The following is a 23,097-nucleotide window of genomic DNA, read 5'->3' as shown; positions in this document are numbered from 1 at the left end:
TATTCCAGAAGTGTGGTTTTTGGTTTTGCTCTGGTTTAGGTGTTTTCAGAACATGAGGGAAATTCAGGAAAAAAAAAAAAAAAAAGAGGGCAGTTCTGTTTGAGTATTATAATAGTTTGTATCCAGGAAGTGGATGAACAGAGAAGAATCAAAGAAATAGTTGGTTAAGAAGCAGTGGTCACCCAAATTATGTGGGAAAGGAAGATGGACGTTGATCACTTTTATGGTTTATAGTGTTCTTGTTTTTGTTTTACTCAGATGTGATTTGCTCAGAATGAGCTTGTTGTTTGTCTTTTGCCATCACAGTTCGAGTACTCCCATCTAAAGGCTTAGTTCAATGAAATTATTTATGTGTAACAGGAGAAACCCGTGGCCTAGGTGCGCCAGGCCAACTCCCAGCTAGTGACTCTCAGTCACTGTTTTGTTTTGTTTTTCTTTTTCAAATATTAAAAAAAAATAGAGCAAATTAAATGGAGACATTGACTCACAAATGAAGGTTATTTAAGACAGTATGCTAAGAAAAGGTCTCATTGTACATATCACAGGTGCAGAGATCTGGATGATTTGAAGAAATAAACCAGGAGAAGGCCTGCAGAAGACCATAACGATGAAAATAATGGTTGAGGTGTTGTATCAACCAGGTTAAAAAATACAGTGCTTTAAGCACTGTAGAATGCATTTCTCTTTCAAGTAATAGTCTGGTTGGCCCAGGATGGTGAGGCAGGTTTTTTCCATGAAGTTGTTTAAGAATTAAACTCTATCAATCTATGCCATTCTCAAGAAAATGATATTCTTTGTGTGGTCAAAAGAAATTCATATTTAAGACACACAAAAAAATGAGGAAAAAGTCAAAGTTTAGGAAATGAGGTTTCTGTTTAAGTTATAAAAGACCCAAAAGTTGCACACATCTTTTTTCCTATTTGAAATCTCATTGGCTCCAACTTAACCATTCCTACCTACATGTAGTCACTAAATGGGTGTTTTAATATAAGGCTCATATAAGGTAGAGGGTCAGGATGTTGAGGGTAACAAGGGAGTGATTCTAGTTTTGGCCCATAGAGTCTTAGCCAAGTAAAAAGCAAAGTGGGGGTCTTAGTAGAAGGTGATGAATGAAGGAGGTTGAGACAATGGATTAGTCGGTATGACAGTGTTGTTATATGAATTGGAAAGAAAAGATGGTATGTAGAGAGTAGAGTGCTTATAGTTGAGATTTTGGAGACTTATAGTTGAATTTAATTGGTGGTAAAAAGTTCTGTGGTATGGCCGTGAAGTGATTGCTGATTAAATAGATTAAATGTTTATTACTGGAAGTAAAGATATCAGGAGCTGAAATGGGAGATTATTGGATGGCTCTTGCACATGGCATAGAAGTCCTCAAGGATATTGAATGAAGCAATTAGGAGATCAGTAGTTGCTCAAAACAGATGTAATTATGAAAGTGTGCTATGCTCTGTAGTTTTTGAAAGAGGAAGAAGAAAATGGTATGAAAGTGGCTAGAGAACAGTTAAATATAGTGTGTTATGAATATGTTCAGACTCCATTCTAAGCATTTTACGTGTATGAGACCATTTTATCCCCCTTCAAATCCTGTTATTATCCACATTTTGTAGTTGAGGGAAGAGAAGTTAAATAAGTTGTCCGGGGTTACTAGTGAATAGTGGAACTGAATCTCTTAATCGCTAGGAAATAGTTTTTGTCTTAGGATCAGGGCCTTGGGCACTTTCTTTTTTTTTTTAAAGATTTATTTATTTATTTCAGAGAGAGCAAGTGGGAGGGGAAGAGGGAGAGAGAGAATCTTAAGCAGACTCCTGGCTTAGCATAGAGCCCAATGTGGGGCTCACATTGTGGGGCTCAACCTCAGCACCCTAAGATCATGACCTGAGCTGAAATCAAGAGTCAGCCACCTAAGTGACTGTACCATGCAGCGCCACCCCCCCCCCCACTCCACCCCTTGGGCACTTTTTTTTTTTCCTTTGGGCACTTCTTAATATTGAAGCTGATACCAGGGTGAAGGACAACTAACTGGGTGGTGGTCTTGAGAAGTCATGGTATTACCAGAAAAATTCAGAGACTATTATGCTGCTGCTCTATCCTACTGATTGGAGTTTCAAAAACACTTGGAGTTTTGAAGACTCCTTTAATTCCACATCTTCAATCCTCATATTTTCTTTCATAAATGACTATGAACTAGGTTGCAGCCCTGTGAGGAGAGGTCTTCCTGGACCCCTCTAAGGGTGAGAATCTAAAAAGCCACTGCTAATGGTGGATTGTATAGAGTGTCAGGGCTTATGGGACCCTAACTAAGTATGGTCTTAAAGGAAATTTATGAGGAATTATTTCAAGAATTCCTTCTGCCTCAGAAATGTTCTTCTACTTGGAAAAATATGAGGCACAAAAATTCCTCAGTGAAATTAAAAATAAAGCTATCATTTACTGGATCAAAGCATGAGGGAAAAAGTCAGTAAATGGTAACTCTTCTAATGAAAGTAAATTTGGGGAGAAACATGATTCCAGCAGCTTGCTACTTTTTATTAGTCATTAAGTTTATTTAACAGAAAGACTAATTTAGCTGAAGATCATTCACTAAGATAGGTATAATTAACAGTAGTTTATTAATCATTCTTTTAAGATGATCCTATCTTACCACTATTACCTTCCCCATATCTCAGAGGTTTATGTGAGTCTTGGAAAAGAACATGTTGTTCTCTCAACTTAAAAAAAAAATCAAATGATAAGAGAAGTACTATAACTTTGTTTCGGGTCAATGACATATATGCTAGACTTTGCTGTAGGACTCGTTGTAATCCCTTATAATTTGGTTTAAAATGTCAAACATTTTGAGTGTTTAAACAACCCATTAAGTGCTCTGCAAAATTACAAGACATTCTATATGTGACTTAATTAATACCTACTCCAATGACACGCAACACATTGTCATGCTCAAGATCTAGGTTTATTTTAAAACATTTAGTCCAATTAATACTAATGCAGAAAAATCACATCCAATAAACCACAACTGTAGAAGAGACATAATAATTGTTTTCTGTCACATTACCACACAAATATAATTTGATATTTAATTAAAGGATGATAAATCACAATCACATGTAAATGAAATCGTTATCCTCTCAGTAGTAGTAAGAACCTCTCTTGAGTATGTAGGGTCTTCTGGGTTTATTCTCATATAGCTGCCGTTTCAGAATATAAGGGATTTTTCTCTTTATAACCTCTTCCTTTTCATTTTTGTCATTTCCAGCATCAAGAACATCTTCCTGGATTAACTGCAAGATAGGCACAATAGGAATCAAACGTACATGCATGACGTCTTTCAGAGTATTTTTCTACATTTTACATTTTACCTCTTTTGCTATTCAGACTGTAAGACACAGGTGGATAAGATACATGAGGTTTAAAGCAATTAAATGTTTTGTGCAAGGACAGATGACTATCAGCTGACTGAGATAGGATATGGTTTTTCCCAATTCTCTGTTCAAGGCCATGTACTAACACCTCCAACTGAAGTAACACACCTAGTTGTGTTACGAAGATTTTTCAGGCTTTAATTTATGACAGAGGAACTAAATTGCATTAAAATATATTATAAATCAACAACAAATAAAGAGTTTTTAATTTAGTAAGCCAAGTTTAGCCTCAAAAGGCAACAGGATTTTATATTTTATATTCTCTTAATTACCAACTTGACTTGAAAGCCATTCTGAAGATCCATTTCTTAATCAAAGGGAGAGAAATGCCTGCTCTGCCTAACTTAGTTGTGACAGAAATTCACGCATGTGAAAGCTCTGCTTAAATAGTAAAGATCTCTTCAGGTTGTGACGCCTAATAATTAGAAACAAGTTCAGATTCCATAACTTAAGGGAGTTCATCTCCATGTAGAATCTTCCCTACTATCTCATTGAATATGCCACATTTTAAAATTAATTCTGAACCCTTTTTTCTGGTACAGGTGTGATTCAAAAATTTCAGCTAACGGAAAATGTTTAAGAACTTGTCCCAGAATGTTGCACATAATTTATGTGAAATTTTAAAACAAATGTTCAAAATAAGAATTGTCTTTGTGTTTGTGATTGTCCTCTAATCTTTGGGGTCATAAGAAATACTAAGAGGAGACTAAAATTTTAATTATAATGCTTATGGACTGAGTTGTATCACCAAGTACTTTATCTCAACCCATAACATCCAATTTCAGAGAAGAAAAAACAGGTACTGGCAGACAATCTAGTTTCTAAATCTTATGTTTCTCTGTGAACATAGTCTATAATTATTCATATTATGTTCTGAATGATATTATCACTTTATTTTAAATTACTCAGTAAAACATTTAAAATAGTGAAAGTTCTAATTGTATGTGCACCTGATTTGTATGTATAATAATTTATTGAGGTTTTTTCTTTTCAATTCCTGGATAAATAGCACACAATTGACATTTCCCTATGTTAAAATTAGGATTTTTTAAGTTTTATTGACTTAAACAATGTTTTAGAGACTAAACTATTTAGCTGGAACTGGAATTAGGGATTAGGAGTCCATCAAGTAAAATTTAAACTAGTTTTGTTTTTTGGTTTTTTTTTTTTTTTTGGTTTTTCATCTAGAAAACATCTTTTTGTTTACAAGTTAAAATAAACACTAGAAGTTCTAGTTTGCATTTCTTCTTTTCCTCAGGGTGTCTCTGTGATAGTCATCTTCAGAGATTGCTATATTAGCAGGAAAGGCACCCTCAGATTTGCCATGTTGGTGTAAACCCGAAATACAAATCATTAAGCAGATTTCTCTTAGAGGTTAATATGAGAGAAATGGTTCCCTTGTTGGAAAAATTTTTAATTTTTTTTTCTTTAAAGCATTTTCATTTCTCTTTTCCTCCTTCAAACAAACAATCGTTCCAAAATCAAAGGCAGTAAATCACTAGTATAGTATTTAATACAACTGTTTCATCCTATTTTAGTGTAGTTCTTTCTGTATAATGGATTTTGGCTGCGTTGGCTGTGGTGGACCTAGTTTAGATGCTAAGGATGCCTGAAATCTATGTATTCAATTGAAATAGGAATACATATATATGGATTTTTCCAGTTTTATTTGCCTGATATATTCAAATACAAGTAGAACCTTTCATTTTGTGTTTGTTTATAGACACACATGACTTGGTGTTTCTAAGAAAATATTTTGAGCTCTTAAATTTTATAGGCATGTGACCACTAAAAATTGCCTAAGTATGCCATCCATTTAAGCACAATAAAAGCATGTGGATCAAATCTGCCTTAAGATATATCCCCCTTTTAAGATTGAAGAAAAAATATTTTGCTAAACTCCAAATATTTGAAGGACACTTTGAAGATCTGAAGGAATGTTAACCTAAACACATGGTTTATTCTTCTTTAATATCTGTAACTCTTCCTGTTATGATAATGATCAGGGCAGAAAAAATCAGTACAAATGAAAGCTAACTAGTATAACGAGAATTACATTCATATTTTGTTTTTGCTTTACCTCCCATTGTTGAAAGGCCCTGCTGTGACAGATTTTTTGGAGCTGGTATATTGTCAACATTGCTTCCAAGCTAAAGCCATCCAAGGCAGTGGGAAATTTCCTTCTTGTAATAAGCTCCTCTTCACGAAACTCTCCTGTTTCCTCGGCTTGGCTGTTCAGGTTATTGACAAAACTGCAAACATTTAGCAGGGTCATTTTCCAAGAAGAAACACTTGCTTTACTGATCTGAAATATAGAAAAAAATTAGGTACTTAAAATAAAAAAATAGCTAATTAAAACTTGTATTCTATGAAATAAGAAATTAATTTCCATTATGCTAAGCCATTAAAGCCATTATATTTTAGAATCTTTTACTCTAGCTTCATATTTACACTGCTATTAATTTAGTAACCTTACATCACAAAATTTATTAGTACCAATTCCTCTTATATTCAATTTTTTAATGTAATACAATTATAAACATGCACACAAGCACACATACATGAGCAAAGCAAAAATATAGAAATAATTGTGAGTATAAATATGTAAACATATATGCATATATCACAGATGAAAATATTAAAAATACTATTCTCTTTACTACACTTCAGTTTGGTGTCTAATGGAGCATGGACTGCAATGATACTAACAGATTTGGACAATTACAGTAGTGTGAGATCACTAATCTATTCCACACATCAATAGTTCTCATAGGCAGCATCACAGCTGATCAATTTATTTATTTGTAAATTATAATATTTTCTAGAGTTACCATTTTTTCTAATTATATCTTGTCTGAAACCAGTATTACCATCAATAACTTTCCTATGTGCCAATAATAATCAGTGAGGAAACATAAAGACTTAGGAGAACCTAAATGCAAAATAATAAAAATTTCAAATGGCATATAGGAAAGCATGCATTTTTCCTAAACACACACACACACACACACACACACACACACACAAATGTGAATGACCACACAACCACGATGAGAGGATTCAATAATGGCAATATCACATGTCCATTGTCTCTGAATTATCTCCCCCCCATAATGCAATTGAAAATCAAAATTCCAATTGGAAAAAAAAAAAATCCAATTTGGAAAACCTGGGGATACCGGACTTTGGAGTTGGGGATTTGGCAAAATAATTAATTTGTAAGCATGAAAGTGTGAGAATAACAAGATTTAGAAAAATAAAAAGGCAATGAGGAGGAACTTATTCTACCAGATACTGAAGTGTACTTTAAAGGCTCAGCAAAAGGCAACAACAGAATAGAAAATAATATCCCCAAATTGGTCCAAGTACAAATGAATGAGCAGCGTATAACAGAGTTCACATTTGAAATCCTTGAGACAATTGGCTATCAGGAAATCTGGACTTAGATCTAGTTATAACTTTCTTGATCTACTGTAGTTTACTGTAGTTACAAATGAGTAAAAGTAAAATAGTGTCTAAATATATAAAGTTTGTTTTATAAACCTAGAAAGGTATTATTAAGCAAATATCTAAACCACAATCCATAAAAAAAAGGATGATTTTAAATTAAATGTGTAGAACATCTCTGGAAAATGACCAGCCTTAATGTAAAAGCTGCCACAAAATGTTAATATCCTTAATACAGGTAAAGATCTTCAAAAAGAAACTGCTGAATGCATCAATTAAAAAAAAAACTAAAAATTTTAAACTGTGTTTAAGTAAAATGAGTAAACAAGTCACAGAATCCCTTATCAAAGAAGAAATATATGGAAAGATGTTCAACTTGACCACCAACACCTCCTCGGAAGACTTTCAAAAGGACAGGGACACTCATTTGGTGTAGTTCTAGGGACATGGGGATGGGGCTACTTCCTCTTCTAAATATTTGTCAGTCTGGGTGTAGAATGTTGTAACTTTTTGAAGGATATCTTGTGTTAAAATGGAAAGTGTACACACCCTTTGATTAAGATTTTACCCTAAGAACATGCAAATATATGAGTACAAAGATATTGACTTGAATATGATATATAATAACATAACATAGGATGGTTTTAGCCAGTTTAGAAATCCTTTCAGCCATACCCTGTGAATTCAATTATCCAGCCATTGCTTAAGCTCTTCTGTTATGGAAAACTTAGAGACATGCTCCACTGTTTGGCAGCAACACCTTATATCATGCCAGTTAATGGCATACTATAATTTTACATTTAGAAAGTTCTTTGTAGATCATCTAATTGAATGTTTTCTAAAGTGTACTCCTTGGAACACTAGTTCTGCACTCATTGTTTCTCAAAGAGTTCTCCTGTCAAGTACAATGGAAAACTTAAATTTAAAGAAATTGTAAAGATTTCTTGAACTTAGGTATCCTCAGAACTTTTTTACTTGCACATATTTATTGTAACTTTTAATTTTTTTAAATTTATTATTCTTGAGTAATCTCTACACCCAAAGTGGGGCTTGAACTCACAACCTCGAGATCAAGAGTTACATGCTCTACCAACTGAGCTAGCCAGGTGCCCCCATTGTAACTTTTTAATGGTGCCAATATAGTGTCAAATATTCCCCAAACTAATATGACCACAGAATGCTTTATTTGTAAAGTATCTGTCAGGATTTGTGTTATCTGGTTACTTTTTTGGATGAGGAAACTGAATTAATCATCCTGTTTCTTTCTGCCAGTTAAAGTAGTCACTACATGACTCAATAGTACAATTATTTAAGGTCACATTGGTCCCTGTCATACCTAGGAAGCCCAGCAGAGAAAACTGTACTGACTACAGGATGTCTAAGTTAGATATCTTGTATTTGAGAATATTTTGTATAAGGTTTCAACTATTTCATTCAGAAAAAATGGCAAAGGCTCTCTTTCTTTAAATCAGGCTCCTTTGAGCCCCCTTCTTAACTAGGTCCCAACCTCAGGCTCTGTCCTTGGTCTCCTTAGTTGAGTTTTAGCAAGAATTGTGCTGGGTCCATTTACTGCAGATGCCTCATGCTTGGTATCTGATCACCCCAGATATCTGATCAAATACCGATACTTTATCAAATTTCTGTCTTTAATATCAGAATCCTGTTGTGTCTTCTAGCAAGAATCCTTCTAGCCTTGATATTTCCTCTTCTTCCAGCCACTGAGCCGTACTCGGCCTCTTGGCTATAAATGCACTTGCCCTGATTGTGTTTGGAGTTGAGCTAATCTCTGCAAAATCTCCATTTCAGTAGTTCCTCTTGAATAAATCTTCCTTTAGCTAGGGACATGAATAATTTTTCTTTAACAATAAACATTCTTACTTATCAAATTATTTTATTAAAAATGTTTATAATAGACCTAAGCCTATAGATAAGAAATTCAGACTATTATCTCTTCTTGTTTTCAAGATAAGGAAAATAAGGGTATTTATGGTTCTTACTTACCGTTACTTGATTTAGCTTTTTTTTTTTGTTTGTTTGTTTGTTTTGATTTAGCTTTTTAATAAGATTCTGGTCGAATTTTGTTACCTTAATTAACCCATGTGGGCAACACTCACTCCCTGTAATACCCTGAACTCAGATGAGTCCTGCAAATTGTGAATTCAAATATTTCACTGAACTGAAAATAATTAAAGTCATTTGTGGGGGAGTTCTGAAGTTTTATAATTGAATACAAAATGTGAGGATTAGTAATGATCCTAGATTAGTAATGATCCTAGATTAGTTAGTTCCAAAATATTAAACTCTTACTGCATACAAGGCATTAAGTTTGATCATAGAAAATTACAACATTGTAACAGCTTTCTGAGATCCTGAAAAAAGGCCTTCTATGCCAAGTTCTCTTTCTTAATAGAACAATATGAAAACTAGCACTGGTAATAAAGAGAATTACATTGTAAGAAAAATTTATCTTCTACTTTTCAAGCTTTGGACTCTCTCTTGACTGTTAAGTAAATTTTCGCACTAGTATTTCAATGTCCAAAGAGCTTTATTCTAAAACTGAAATTGCTCAAATATTTTACCTTTAAAGTGGAAAGAAGAAACCTGAAGTTTTCTGAAGCTTTTAATAATGGTGTTCTACCAATATCAAATACTATTCTCTTACATTTTTAAATGTAGTAGTTTAGCTAAAATGATCATAAGTTTGGAGTTTTCATTTGCATAGAACTCTACACCCACCAGAAATCAATTAAGCCAAAGAAAAATAAAGAATAGTAGTTTTGAAAAAAATAAGGAGTGAGCTGAGTTTTTTGTTCCCATCCAAGCAGCAAAATTGAAAGAATTATGCTTCTGGGTGCCTTCTCCTTATAGACTGTATTTTACTTTCCTCAGTTAAAAGGAGGCAATGGGATTCAATTTTTTCCCATGATCCATTTTAGAGTTTTTTCCAAGACTAAATAAAAGAGAAAAATGTTATTGTACGTGTATTTTTATGTATTTAAGAGAAAAACCAAACCACTCCATAAACTGGAATTGTTTTTCCCTTGCAACTCTAGGGAAGAAATCATAGCTCTACTTCCACATTTTCACAAAGTAGCTAGCACTCCCCCAACTGTACTACATTTGAGGGATTATTTAGGATTTTTACGTGTCAATGTAAACTTAGAATTACAGAGGTAAAATCTCTACTGAGAAGCTAAGTCATTCCAATCTGCCCCATTTTTAAACACAAACTATTGGCTTTACTTGTTTTCCTATTTTTGAGTTGAAGTAATTGTAAGTGTTGCTATTCAGACAGAATATGAAACAAAAGATCAATTATCTTAAGGTCATTATTTGTTATTGAGTTTTAATGACTACACTAAATTTGATCTCTCCTGGTGGAAAGCCTACCAAACAATGAAACAATTTGGTTTTAATCTATTCAACTTCAGTAGATCTGGGCAATGGTGAAAATATACGCACTTAAATTTTCCCCAAATGTCTTTTAAGGATCATTGTAGACAACATATCTTTGTTAGCTTTCAAATAATAATGCCCCACACTCTCAAGTACATCCAAAAATGGGTATTTCTCCTTCAAAACCACTATTATATATAATTCTACAAGTATAATAGGGATCATTGTACCTGGGATATGCTCATCCAATTAAGGAAGAGAAACCTGAGGTAGCAGGAATGAGTTGGAGTATTGCTTCAAAAATTAGGATTTTTGAGCACTTACCTTCTTATCATAACATCTGTTGAATCCTCTGCCTTGGTACCCCAGTGCTATAGTAGTGATTATACCAGGAGTCTGCCTCAACTCAAATTTGATTTTTCCTTGAGAAACGTCTTTTGGTTGGAAATTCTGTTCTCTGTTTCTGCATTTAGATACACACTGATTGACTTGCTCTGGGTAAATCAATACTGTGTAGTAGCATGGTAATCAAGTATCTTCTAATTGTTTTATTTCTAGGTACAGGTTGGGATCTAGGAACCTTGTTTTCAAGACCGCAAGAGAGGAATAACAGAGTCGGATATGCAAAGTTTCACTTGATTCAGTAAAAACCATATGCAGTGTAGATGACACTCCTGTTATAGGGAGAATGTAAATCTAGTCATAGATTTAATGTAAATGACTAGGAGATTTTTAATTTAGAACTCCATTTTACTCTTCCCAATATAAGAAAAAAGGCTAAAATGTCACTTCGTTTTCCTGCATGTATTTAACAGAAGGCATACCTTCTGCTGCACACATTGTGATAGGAGTGGAAACAGGATTCCTTTAAATACATTGTCATCTCCACATAAATAATATGCGACTACCTAATTAAAGTTGCAATATACTGATGGATAGTCACTATAATTTCTTTTCCTTTCGCATCAACACCCTTAACTCCTTTGAACTCAAGGAAAAGTTTCCTGAAAAAAGGAAATGCTTGTTGATGAACTTTTTAGTCTTAATGGGAAGTTATTAACTGTAGGAAAAGGACATCATGTTCATAATGAGAACTTATATGCTTTTCAATTCTTGGTTAAAGAAAAGAAAAAGTTACCTTTGATGTATGCATATTGGTCAATAAATCTGCTTCTAATGCTTTCATTTCCTCTTCTGAATCTGAGTAAAATCAAAACCACATGTTTACTATATAATCATATATCAAATAATTATATTGTAACCTACAGATTTTATATTAATCTCAAAAAAATTAGTCTTAGAGGCTTATTGTTTTTCTATGCATTTATTATCCTTAAAATAATATTCAGAAAAAATAATTATGGTTTTATTTCGGGCTAACAGGCAGCTAGAATAATAAAAGCACTTCTAAGAAAATAAACACATGATTATATGTCAAAAGAGTTATTGATGTATTGGAGTTGTTTAATCTCTGAATCTCAGTATTTTTCTTTAAAAAACTGATTGTATCATATACTAAAGATTTCATCAAAAATGCTGGTTAATTTTTACCAGCAATAGTTTACATATATAGAATATATGCATATTGATATTTTAAAAACAACATAATGAAAGATGTGTACATGATGCTTTTTCAAGACAAAACCAAAGGGATTGTTTACTGATAATTTTAGAATAAGAAAGATACTGAGATTTAGTCAACTTGAGATGTTATTTTACAAAACACACTTTGAAAGATTTGTTTTTTTACTTTAAATGAATAACTTAAAGTTATGTGTACTTAGCTATTTTATCACAGGCTATTAAGCAGATTGGGTAAGCCAAAGTGGAATTGTCCATCAATACATGTGTACTTGTGTTGAAAATGGACCTCCGACTTTTATTAGGACATCCTTTCCAATTTCCCCTAGTCAATATATTGCAGAGAAGAAAACTTTAGAAAAATACTACTAGTAATAGGAATAAAGTTATAGAAGACCATAATTACATGACTTAATTCATACTCACTGGTCTGTCATAAAACAAAGCAGATGTTAAAATGACCATCTTCCTTGAAGTACAGACTCTTTTTTTTTTTTGAAGTACAGACTCTTAATAAAAAGAAGTGTCACACTTAGAGAAACCATTTGTTAAATTGTGTCCAGACCTAAATTACACCAGAGGTCTTTTTCTCCTATTTGCTCAAAGCCCAGTCTGTTTCTCAAGAGAATGACAAATTCCTTTAGCCATTTAGGAACACTGTATACCAAAATCCCTACAGATTTTGACTTATCAGAGCAAGAAGCTTCAAGAGTTAGTAAACACAGTGTTTAATCAATAACCCAATTTTTTTCATATGCTCTAAATATACCCTTAACCTCATGTAATAGATAAAATCATAACTGTAGAAAATTTGGTATTTATACCATTAAAAGTTTTGTGAACCTAGAAGCTCAAGATCTTTTTTCTCATGATCAAAAGAAATAAAAAAATTTGCTAACATTCATATCTTCTGCCAGATTTAGTTTCGAAATTTAAATAAGATCATAGCAGGAGTTTGGATTAAACATTTCAATGTCATATATATAAAATAAAAAGTATAAAACAGGTGAAATGATTTTTGCTGCATTTATCCCTTATTTTTTTTCCACTTTGATCTGATATTGCAATATTATAACATTTCGTGTTACTCTTTTAAATTCAAGTCTTATTTTCAAGGTGAGCTATTGATAGATCTTTAGCAATACATGGCTTCTTAGGTATCACATGCAAAACATTGATATAAACATGCCAATTTTCCAATTACATTTTGTATCAACTTAACATGAAAAAAACTAAATTAATAGTATGCTTATCTGTCACATAGAAGGACTATACAAAATGTATTGTCTAACAGTACTTGGAATATTTTTATATTTTTAGGAATAATTTTCTATAAATAACGGTTCATTCATTCACTCATTAAACATCAGTTTTCACTTCATTTGTATCTTAACATACACACACAGTTAAGAAAAAAATAATCTGGGAGAGGGAGAAGCCTCTGCTTCCTAAGAGAATGAGTGAGGATGAGAAAAAGCATTTTGAAAGGAATGGGTTTTAACTGTGAGCTTGCACTTTGACAGGCACTGCATCTGTACTTCTCATCAGATTTTGACCAGCCTAATTTAAGTTCTACACATTTTTGTTTCTACTCTGGTGGTTACCTTCCAAGAGGAGGGCATGAAGTGTGTCATTGAAATCTCTTTGATTACTTTGCAGATTTAAAAGGGAAATTGAAATCTCTCAGTTCTTGTAATCATAATGACAGAGAAAGAATATACTCAGTTTGTATCATTGAGAAAGCAAATCCTGAATAAAGGAGAAACTCTTTTCCCTGGATGCATTAACATAAGTAGCAATACAGTGAAAAAAAAAAAAAAAACCAAAAAGAAATCACTCCAGGGAATTGTGAAATGCAGCTAAGCTTACCTGAGCACAGACTCCAGGAGCTGAAAGCCAGAAGTATCATGCACACCAGCTGGATTTTCATTCCTGCCATCATCTCCTTGAGCCTTCTAGCAAGCCAAGTCCATAAACGTCACAGACAGGCTGAAAGGGGCTTTCTCTAGCGTTTCCTCTTGCCTTCAGCTGACTTGGAAAGTGAACTCTGAGAGATGCTTTGGCCATTCCCTATATATACATGCAGAACGATGATGTCATGATAGCACAGGGATTATCTTTTCAGGATGTGCCCTCCTCTCCTCTCTCCACTTCCTCCTCCCCTTTTCCTTTGTCCCCCCACACTCCTCCCCCACTTCCAGTGAAAGTGACATCTACCCTAATTGCCACTGTTGCTCTGGATTTCTGACGCATGGGAGTCATTCAAAAGCAATTCCATATAGAGCATACTGGAAAAAAAAAAAAAACCTTACAGTACCTCTCTTTCCCCATTTCCTCTCATTTCTGACTCCAAGAAGTTGTCATTTTGATTTTGTGAAGCGTGAGAACTGTTATTTCTAATATAAGCAAAGTCTCCGAGATGAATGTATGAAATCAGTGATTCTTAAGCTTTGGGAGTCTTAAAGAGTTGGGGTTCTTTTCTGATAACCCACACTTGGGAGCAAATGTTTTCTGGTTTAGGGGCTAATATAGGTCTTATATAATGAATGCTAGAAGAAGGAAGAAAGTGAAAGATAATCAGAGAATCAGGTATGATATAGAGATTAAGTGGAAAACAAAAGAAAGAAAGAAAAAAACAATTAAAAAATGAAAGACCAGTAGTTCTAAGGAACAGGACATTATTTCCTAACAAATTGGAAAGTTTTTATTTTAAGTAACTGAGAGAATGATTGAATTATGTATGCTGACTTTGGTTAGATGTCTTAGAAAAACAATGTCATGTTTATGAAATCCAACTAACAACTATTTGTGTTAATAGGTGGAAATCCGTATCATTATGTATTACCGATGTTTTCTGATACACTACTCTTTTCCCTCTGCATTGCTCTGCTCCTTTTGGATTCATTGATGCTATAACCTATTCTTTTTATAACCTCCTTCTTACTGGTTTTTACCATTACATCAATTTTTTTCCCCTGTTAGAGTCATAAAAATGAAATTGTACTTTTGGAAAGGAAACAGTCCTAAACAATCACCATCCACTAAAGTCAGATTTCTAAGACTGTGTCTCCACATCGTATTTTATAAATGACAATGATGCTCATTTCATCTCTGGGTCCTCAGAAAAAAAAATTGCTCAAAATGTCTTTTGGAGTGAAGCTTTCTTCTTGCATGAAGTATTTCAGGATACATGGAATGATCTGAAAAGGGGATGCAGTTAGGAATGTGAATATTTGAAGGTAACATTGTCTGAGACTTATTTAAATCTGTATTATTTTCTCTAGAGAATTGATTTATATTTTATGGTATATTCAATGAGATTAACTTCTCTATTTTTACCTTAAACGTAAGAAAAGAGCTTAATTCCAGACATTGAATAATTATTTAAAATAGCAAGGAATCATTTGTATAACTTGATGTTCAGGGATCTAACAAAGGATGGCATTATTCTTTTAGTTTGTTTTGCGAATTTAATGTACAACGCAATATTGAACATGACCCACTTGAAAGTCTTATGCCAAAGGTCATTAATTGACAAAGAAATGCGAAACTATATACTGCTAAACAGTTGCTTTCCTACCACAAGAGGGCGCAACAGAGGCTTAAAGAGCTTTTTATTTTCACCTAATTAGATTTCTGAGGATTATATTTACTTTCTTCTCACTCTTTGTGATAGAATTCTCTTAAAGCTACTTTGATGAAAAAAAAAATAGAGGAACTTTATATGCTTTGTGTGATATTTAAATTAGTTGCTTTATCTGCTTTTGGATTGCAAATACAAAGAATAATCTTTAAAAACGTGTGATAGCAGCCTGCTAGTAAAAAGGAAATGTGATTCCTATTCTCCTCAAGCGATTAATAAATAAAGCTCAAGAAAATGTTGAGAAAATATCACTTGCATATTAGCTGTCAATCTGAGAATTGTTTAAAATATATAGTAAATCTGAAAGAGTTGGAGGAAAATATGTTAACTAATGTCAAATGATCTAAAATCAAATAGATGCTAGACACTATTTTTCTTCTAGGGAGAAAAAAATGTGAAAATTTTTGTGGTAAGATTATGAATATAGATAAACTTTTTCTGATCTTCAATTGGTATTTTAAAAATCTGTTATCCCTTGGATGCCTGGGTGGCTCAGTGGTTGAGCATCTGCCTTTGACTCAGGTAGTGGTCCCAGGGTCCTGGGATCGAGTCCTGCATCAGGCTCCATGCATGGAGCCTGCTTCTCCCTCTGCCGGTGTCTCTGCCTCTCTCTCTCTCTCTCTGTGTCTCTCAGGAATAAATAAATAAAATCTTTAAAAAAAAAGAAGTATTCTAGGAAGTACCCAAATGATGCCTTTAAAGCAGGATTTGAGGTACTTTCCTATGGAGATTGGTAAACCATTTTTACTTTAAAGGCTTTGCCTAAAATCCTGCTAGCATTTAGTTAGCCCCTACAATAACGAATACAGAGTTTGACTACCATCCTTTGAAAATCTTCATGTGTTGGTCTTCCAATCTGAGGTCACCATGGCTAACTCCAAATAGGTTTATCTCTTTATCTGTCTAAATAGGTTTATTCCGGGGACCTATAGATGGCAACGTCCCTACCTACATAGATTTCAGAGCTTGTACTGTGAATTAAGTCAGACCCTTATTAGTTATTGCCTTGAGATAATCAACAGAAACGCCTGAAAGATTGGCATTTGGAGAGAGTCGTCTGTAGACCTAGTTTGGAGATGAGAAAGCTCAGCAACAACTTGAGCTCTTCCATTCCAGGTGATTTCTTCCTGTACCTTTGGAGGCTTCATCATCTCCATTAACAGCTTCCCGGTCTCTCCAGCCTTTTCATACTTTAATATGAATTTTAATTTTAATACCTAAAACTTTCCCTTTGGTGTTTCCAACCCCATGGAATCTGCCCTCCATCTTCCTGTAGACCTCCTTTTCTCTTATTTCTGACATTATCTCTCATTTTGTAAAGACTGTAGAAGTAAACCTTTCCAAGTTTGAATTCTGAACGAGTTTTAGCTACTTCTACTCATCCCAGAGTCTGCTAACTGCTCATCTATTTGTGGAGAACTGTGAAGGAGAGCAGAATTTGTCACCCCAAATTATGCCTGCCTCTTTGGCATATTCATTCTCTTGAAATGTTTTATTTATTTGTTTGTTTGTTTGTTTATTCATTCATGAGAGACACAGAGAGAAAGGCATTCATCTAAACAGACACGACATAGGCAGAGGGAGAAGCAGAGGGAGGCTGATGAGAGATTCCATCCCAAAACGCCGGGATCACGACCTGAGTCAAAGGCTGATGCTCAACCACTAAGCCACCCAGTTGTCCCCAAAATGGTTATTTTCAAGAAACAGTAGATACGGGAGCTCTGAAAACCATGTAGGAGTTACCTTTTCGTCAGAGATATTGATGTTAATAAGGAGAATCTCCATTTGTAAGGCTGTCTCCCTCTCTGTACCAGGAAGAATAACTAAATCTCTAGAAACTCTAAACCAGTGGGGAAGGTCTTAGATCTGCACAGCACCCTTCCACTTGTTTATGGTGCTTTTCTTTGGCCCCCTCAACCCACCTCAACAGCTTCTTTTGTCTTTAACTGGACATGTCATTTAAGGTGGAGGGTTGGGCCATTTGGGGAGTTATCTCCTATGGATATCTCCCATGTATACAGGCTGTAGGCATGTTATTAAGCTTCAGTTTGTTTTTCTCCTGTTAATCTGTCTTTTATTACTGGGTTTCTCAGCCAAGAATCCAGAAGTCTATGGGGAAAATTATTTGTCCTCCTCTACTACTGTGAACTTCTAGAAGGAAAGGACTCTTACTCATCATTATATTCTTGCAACGTTTACAATCTATTAGTATTCAATACCCTTCTACTAAATCGAACTAAAATACTAATTATTTTTAAATTCTCACATAGTTTTCCATGCTTCCATATGTAACACTCCTTTCAGCCACAATGTTTTCAATTGTTTTGAAATCATTTCTTTCTTTTGCAATCTTTCAATTATTTACAACTCCTTTGTTATCACTAGTCTTAATATTTGATGTGAGTCTTTACCTAAGTCAGTTTTCTCTGCCTTTTTCTCTAGTCATTCTTTTCTTCCCTGACTGGGAAAGTCAACTTTTGAAAATTATTTATGAAGAACATCCTAGGATCATGTGCATTCATCAGTTGAGTGCTTAGGATAAGTTATGGGTTTAGTCCATTCCTCTAAATGAGTCTCTGGTCTGGAACTGTAACTCTGATTCATCTGAACAAACAATGATGTCAATCTCTTTGTAAACCTGATTGATTTTTCCATTCAATTAAAGTCCATTTTCTAAACATACAGATAGTTATGTGCATGCACACACCCACACCCACATATACTATCTTACACTTGAAATGCATATAACCCAGACATTGGAGACTTTAGGTAAATGTAAACCAAATGCCCCATTTCTTGATCTATGTGTAACCATGCCTTGCCCATAATCTCTGTAAATTCCCAGCTCATTTCCCTTTGGCTCTTCCTGTATCTACTCTTGAATCTTAAAAGTAATTAACTTGGAAGAATTGATGATGGACTTTTGCGGTCAAAGCATATTTTGCAACTTAAACTCCAATTATAACACAAGCTTTGCCTGGAACCCACGTGTTAATGAGCTGCCATATTTAACTAAGGATGCCGCACATTGCAGTTACTGCTGATCTCACTTATAATCTTGTTTCTCATCTCATATAGTCTTGTTTCTCATATCTCATTTCAAATCTTGTTTCTTATATCAAAATATTGAGATGCTCACAAAAATCACCTCTCACTCCTAACTCTGGGAAACGAACAAGGGGTGGTAGAAAGGGAGGTGGGCGGGGGGGGGAGTGACAGGGTGATGGGCACTGTGGGGGACACTTGATGGGATGAGCACTGGGTGTTATTCTATATGTTGGCAAATTGAACACCAATAAAAAATAAATAAATAAATAAATAAATAAATAAATAAATAAATAAATAAATCACCTCTCGCTACATGTAATACTCAAGTAAGGAGTTGTCCTTACAAGTTCCCTTTTAGAGTAAGAGCAAGATGAAAGCATTACAGAAAAAAAACGTCCTTCCTCTTTTATTTTACTTACTTTTACAAATTAGAATGTAATTCTAAAGAATAGGATGGATTTTTATTGAAAGAAAAATTTTACCTCTTTTTTTTAAGGTTGAAAGTCTAAGTTTAATGTTTTTTAGTGTTACAAAGTCTAAGAACATTTCTGTAGCACCTGTAACACCCAAATCAGAACAGATGCACTTGAGCTACCGTTTGCTAGGAGCAGATTTAGTAAAACACTTTTTCTTTCTTTATCTTAGGAAGATATTAGATGTTGAATTTGGAACATAATGATTTATGTTATTAGTATTCCTTGGTCTTCTTTGTCTCAATTTAGATTATTTCCCTGGTGGCCTGATAAGTCTCATTGCTTTAAACTCTATTACCTAATAACTTCCCAAATTGTATCTTTGACTACCCAGATCGTATAACCAGTCACATCCTCAGCAGCTCTACCTGGAGAATCATTAGGAAAACTCAACTCTCCAAAACAAAACTTTTGATTCCTCCAAACACCTTTCTAAAGCTATCCTTCTCTTCTAGTGTTCTCCATTTCAGTTACCGGGACCATCCATTGTTCACTAAATTGCATTGATCAAAAACTGGAAGAGATTTATAATTTTTTCTTACTCCCTACCATTTCCAAGATAGCAAAACACCCCAAGGTGTAGGTCTGCCACCAATATGTATTCCAAATCCAAGTGCTTTTCCTTACTCCATTATCATATCCAGGTAGTTTGTAGTCTAAGCCATTACTGCTCCTCCGAGCTACAGCAAGAGCCACTCAAATAGTGTCTCTACTGACAGTCTTGATCTATTTCAATGTAACCACCACACAGTAGCCAGAAAAGTTTTGTTTTTAATGCAAATGCATTCTTGTCACCCTCTGCTTAAAACTTCCTGTCTGGATCCTACTAAACTTTGAATCAATTTCTGTCTGTGGCTTATATCTTCTGGAGTGGGACACTGTCTCCGTCTCTACAGTCATACCCTACCTACCATTCTTCCCTTCTGTCTTGTATCTCAAGCACACTGGCCTTCTGGCTCTTGCTCAAAAGGCCAATCTTTTTCCTCAAAGATTTTCTTTAAAAAAAAAAAAAAAAAGATTTTATTTATTTATTCATGAGAGACACAGAGAGGCAGGGACACAGGCAGAGGGAGAAGTAGGCTCCCTGTGGGGAGCCTGATGCGGAACTTGATCCCAGGACCACGGAATCATGCCCTGAGCCACAGGCAGATGTCAAAGACAGTTGCTCAAGCCACCCAGGCGCCCCTCCTCGAAGATTGTCAATGAACATTGTAATTAGATTATTATTTAGCAAGTGCTCATTTCTGCTTCCTCCCAGAGTGGGTGGAACGTACTTTCCCACTCTCTGACCACGACTTCAGCCACGAGGCTTGCTCAGTTAAGGGGATATTAGCAGACATTAGGAAAACAAAGACTTGATGTTTGCAGCCTGGGGCTTGCCTCCTTGCTCCTCTGCCACTGCCACAAGAACTTTTCCTGGATGGTCCCCAAACGAGGAGAAATATGAGTCAAAGCCAAACTAGCTGTCTTGTAAGCCTGCAGTGTGAAGCAGAGCTTCCTGACATATGAACAGGATTAAATAGTTTCTTTGAAGTAACAGAGCTGTAGGGTAGTTTGTAATGCAGCATTTTTGTGGGGTTAGTTGACTGATACAACTATTCATTTCAAAACTCATCCCACTGCTATCCCATTCAATCTTACAGTCTTTTTTTGTCCTTTAATATTTTGTCTTCTGAAAGTAAAAGCAATAATCATTTTTTTGTGTCGGTTATTTCTTTTGCTCTCAGAACACAAATTAATGCTTCCCCCTAATGGTAACTCAGTAAATATTGTTAATAGGATGAATTAATAAACTAATGAAATTCTAAGCACCCCTACCTGATGGGTTTAGGGTAGCTATCTCTCCCTTCCCTCTCACAAGGACATTCTCATTCTCCAATCTGTGAAGAGCGAAATCCAGGAAGCAAATTGCTAGCCAAATGGTATGAGAGAATTTCTTTCTTGAAGGGAGCCTTGAATACTATTTTTAATTGCAATTGACATTTTGCAAATTACCATTTTTTTAAAAAAGCAAGAGTATGGTAGTCCTAAAGGCACACATTGGTGTTTCCAACTTGGTAAGCCAATTCGCTCAGAAAAAGTAAGGAGGGCCGGTAGGTAGAGGCAGAGAACTAAAGTGAATAAGACAGCATTCTGGGTCAAGAACCAGCCAGCATAAGCAATACCACAGGCCTCAGAGTAAACTCGAGATGAAACCTGAAATTCATTCCTTGAGAACCTAGTCGATGACCCGTTGAGGCATGGTGCCAGGTTAACTTGATTTCATGTAACACAGCACACTGTGAAGGAGGGGCCGATATTATTTCCATTGCAAAGCTTAAGACACAAAGCCAGTAGAGAGTTTAAATAAGCATGAGAGGGGGATCCTTGGGTGGCTTAGCGGTTTAGCACATGCCTTCGGCCCAGGTCGTGATCCTGGAGTCCCGGGATCGAGTCCCACATCAGGGTCCCTGCATGGAGCCTGCTTCTCCCTCTGCCTCTCTCTCTCTTTCATTAATAAATAAATAAATCTTTAAAAAAATAATAATTAAAAATAAATAAGCGTGAGGGGACTTATTAAGGCTGGGTGAGACTAAATGCTTTCTATTACAATAGCTCATCGTTCTAGTATCAACACTGGATCCAAGCACAAGGTAAAGAATATCTTGTATTAACATGCTGTAGAAAATATATACCAAGAAAATACAATTTAACATTTTTTAAGTAGAAGTACATTTAGTAAAAAGTCAGATTGGATTGGATTTTTGAATTGATCGCAATTCATCAGTTTAACCTTGCCTTTCTTCCTTTCCAGGCTTAAGTGTGTATTGATTCATACCCACTAAATAAGAAACTTTTTTTATGTATCTTTCTTTTTATCAGAGAGACTACCCAGAGGCTCTGCAGGCACTGAATTGTTTTAACTAGGGTGGAGGATTAGAAAGTCTGAACAAAGAATGAGGAGGAAAGGGAGGTCACTTAGAGTCCAAGGGGGAGTCAAAGTGAGTAGTAGCCTTGAAAGAAGAACATTTCCCACTTTGTACTCTAGGTGGAGGCACTAGTACGTGTAGAATGAAAATACCAGAAAAGCCCTCAGGGTACCGGACCATATTTTTAATGCTCTGCTAATTCCTTAAATCAAAGAATGTTGGAACTGAAAGGGGCTGTATGGAGCAACTAGTCTTGAACTTTAATTTTACAGGGAAGGAAACATGGACCTAGATACGCTAAGTGGGTTATAAATTTCCTCCACCTCCAATCCTTTATCACGTTGGTCATGACTGCTCAGTCTAACCTCACTTCTTAGCCTAAGAGAAAGGTTATTCTCTCAACATCAATCAAACTATTTTGAGAAATTAATTTATCCTCTAGGAGTTTCTCTAGTATCAGTACAGCATTTTCACAAGTTGGGAAGCATCGAAGGGTATTAGTCACTATAAAATGGGCTTTCTTTTTGGACAGACCTCTCCTTTTGTCCTTTCCTGTTACTTAATATCTTGCTTTTGGCATTATTCACTTCCATTGCTATCTTTCAGTACACACAAATCTGTTAGTTTCTAAATCATAGATTCTTTCTTGCTGTGATCTTTTGGCTCCTCCTCTATGTTATAATATCACCTTTTTTCTATACCCTCTCTGGCCTTGAAATCAGATAACCATGATTATCTGGTCATAAATCAGGGATCTACACTCAATTGCCTACAGGGAGCAGGAAGATGATTATGTCCTAGTTAAGCCCTTATTTAAGAGAATCATCGGCTCGCAACTGAGCTTAGATTATTTTTCTTCGTGTGGAAATAGAGACCCAAGATGGCAGATCTTTCCATTTTTTAGCATTTCCCAAAAATTCAGATTTTTATGGAAATGTTACAATTGTTAAATGTGAATATTCAGTTTAAATTTCCTTTTCACAACCGTATGGGCCAAGGTGGACCACTTAAGCATGAATATTACTCTGAGCTGAAGGCAATTGAGACTCTAAGGCCTCAAGAGAAACTTCCGCACCTCCCTTAACTATCGAAAAGAATCTAAATTGGAGGTCTTTCCCAGAACAAGAGTTTATTAGCAGAAATAAATTTTATCTGAGTGCCCCATCTGCATGGCAGGA

General features: G+C 35.0%; 1 protein-coding gene across 1 annotated transcript; it reads right to left on the bottom strand.

Annotated features, from left to right (window-relative positions):
* Window positions 1–2,931: 2,931 nt before the first annotated feature.
* NTS (neurotensin) lies at window positions 2,932–13,911 on the bottom strand. Its single transcript, XM_077844401.1, has 4 exons — window positions 13,716–13,911; window positions 11,404–11,465; window positions 5,503–5,727; window positions 2,932–3,281 (listed from the first exon to the last, which is right to left on the bottom strand). Exons 1-4 carry the CDS (start codon window positions 13,786–13,788, stop codon window positions 3,129–3,131), a joined length of 513 nt encoding a protein of 170 aa, XP_077700527.1. The 5' UTR covers window positions 13,789–13,911; the 3' UTR covers window positions 2,932–3,128.
* Window positions 13,912–23,097: the final 9,186 nt, after the last annotated feature.

Source organism: Canis aureus, chromosome 13, assembly GCF_053574225.1.
Source record: "Canis aureus isolate CA01 chromosome 13, VMU_Caureus_v.1.0, whole genome shotgun sequence".
Classification (NCBI taxonomy): domain Eukaryota; kingdom Metazoa; phylum Chordata; class Mammalia; order Carnivora; family Canidae; genus Canis; species Canis aureus.
The sequence above is the reverse complement of the archived record's forward strand: the minus strand, read 5'-3'. Positions and strand labels throughout refer to the sequence as shown.

What these genes read in the sequence shown, in the direction of transcription:
- NTS (XM_077844401.1), bottom strand. Translation starts at nt 13,788, where the DNA reads ATGATGGCAGGAATGAAAATCCAGCTGGTGTGCATGATACTTCTGGCT. An exon ending in CTCCTGGAGTCTGTGCTCAG is followed by an intron (nt 11,466 to 13,715) that starts GTAAGCTTAGCT and finishes GATTTTACTCAG; the next exon opens with ATTCAGAAGAGGAAATGAAA. An exon ending in GGGCCTTTCAACAATGGGAG is followed by an intron (nt 3,282 to 5,502) that starts GTAAAGCAAAAA and finishes CCTATCTTGCAG; the next exon opens with TTAATCCAGGAAGATGTTCT.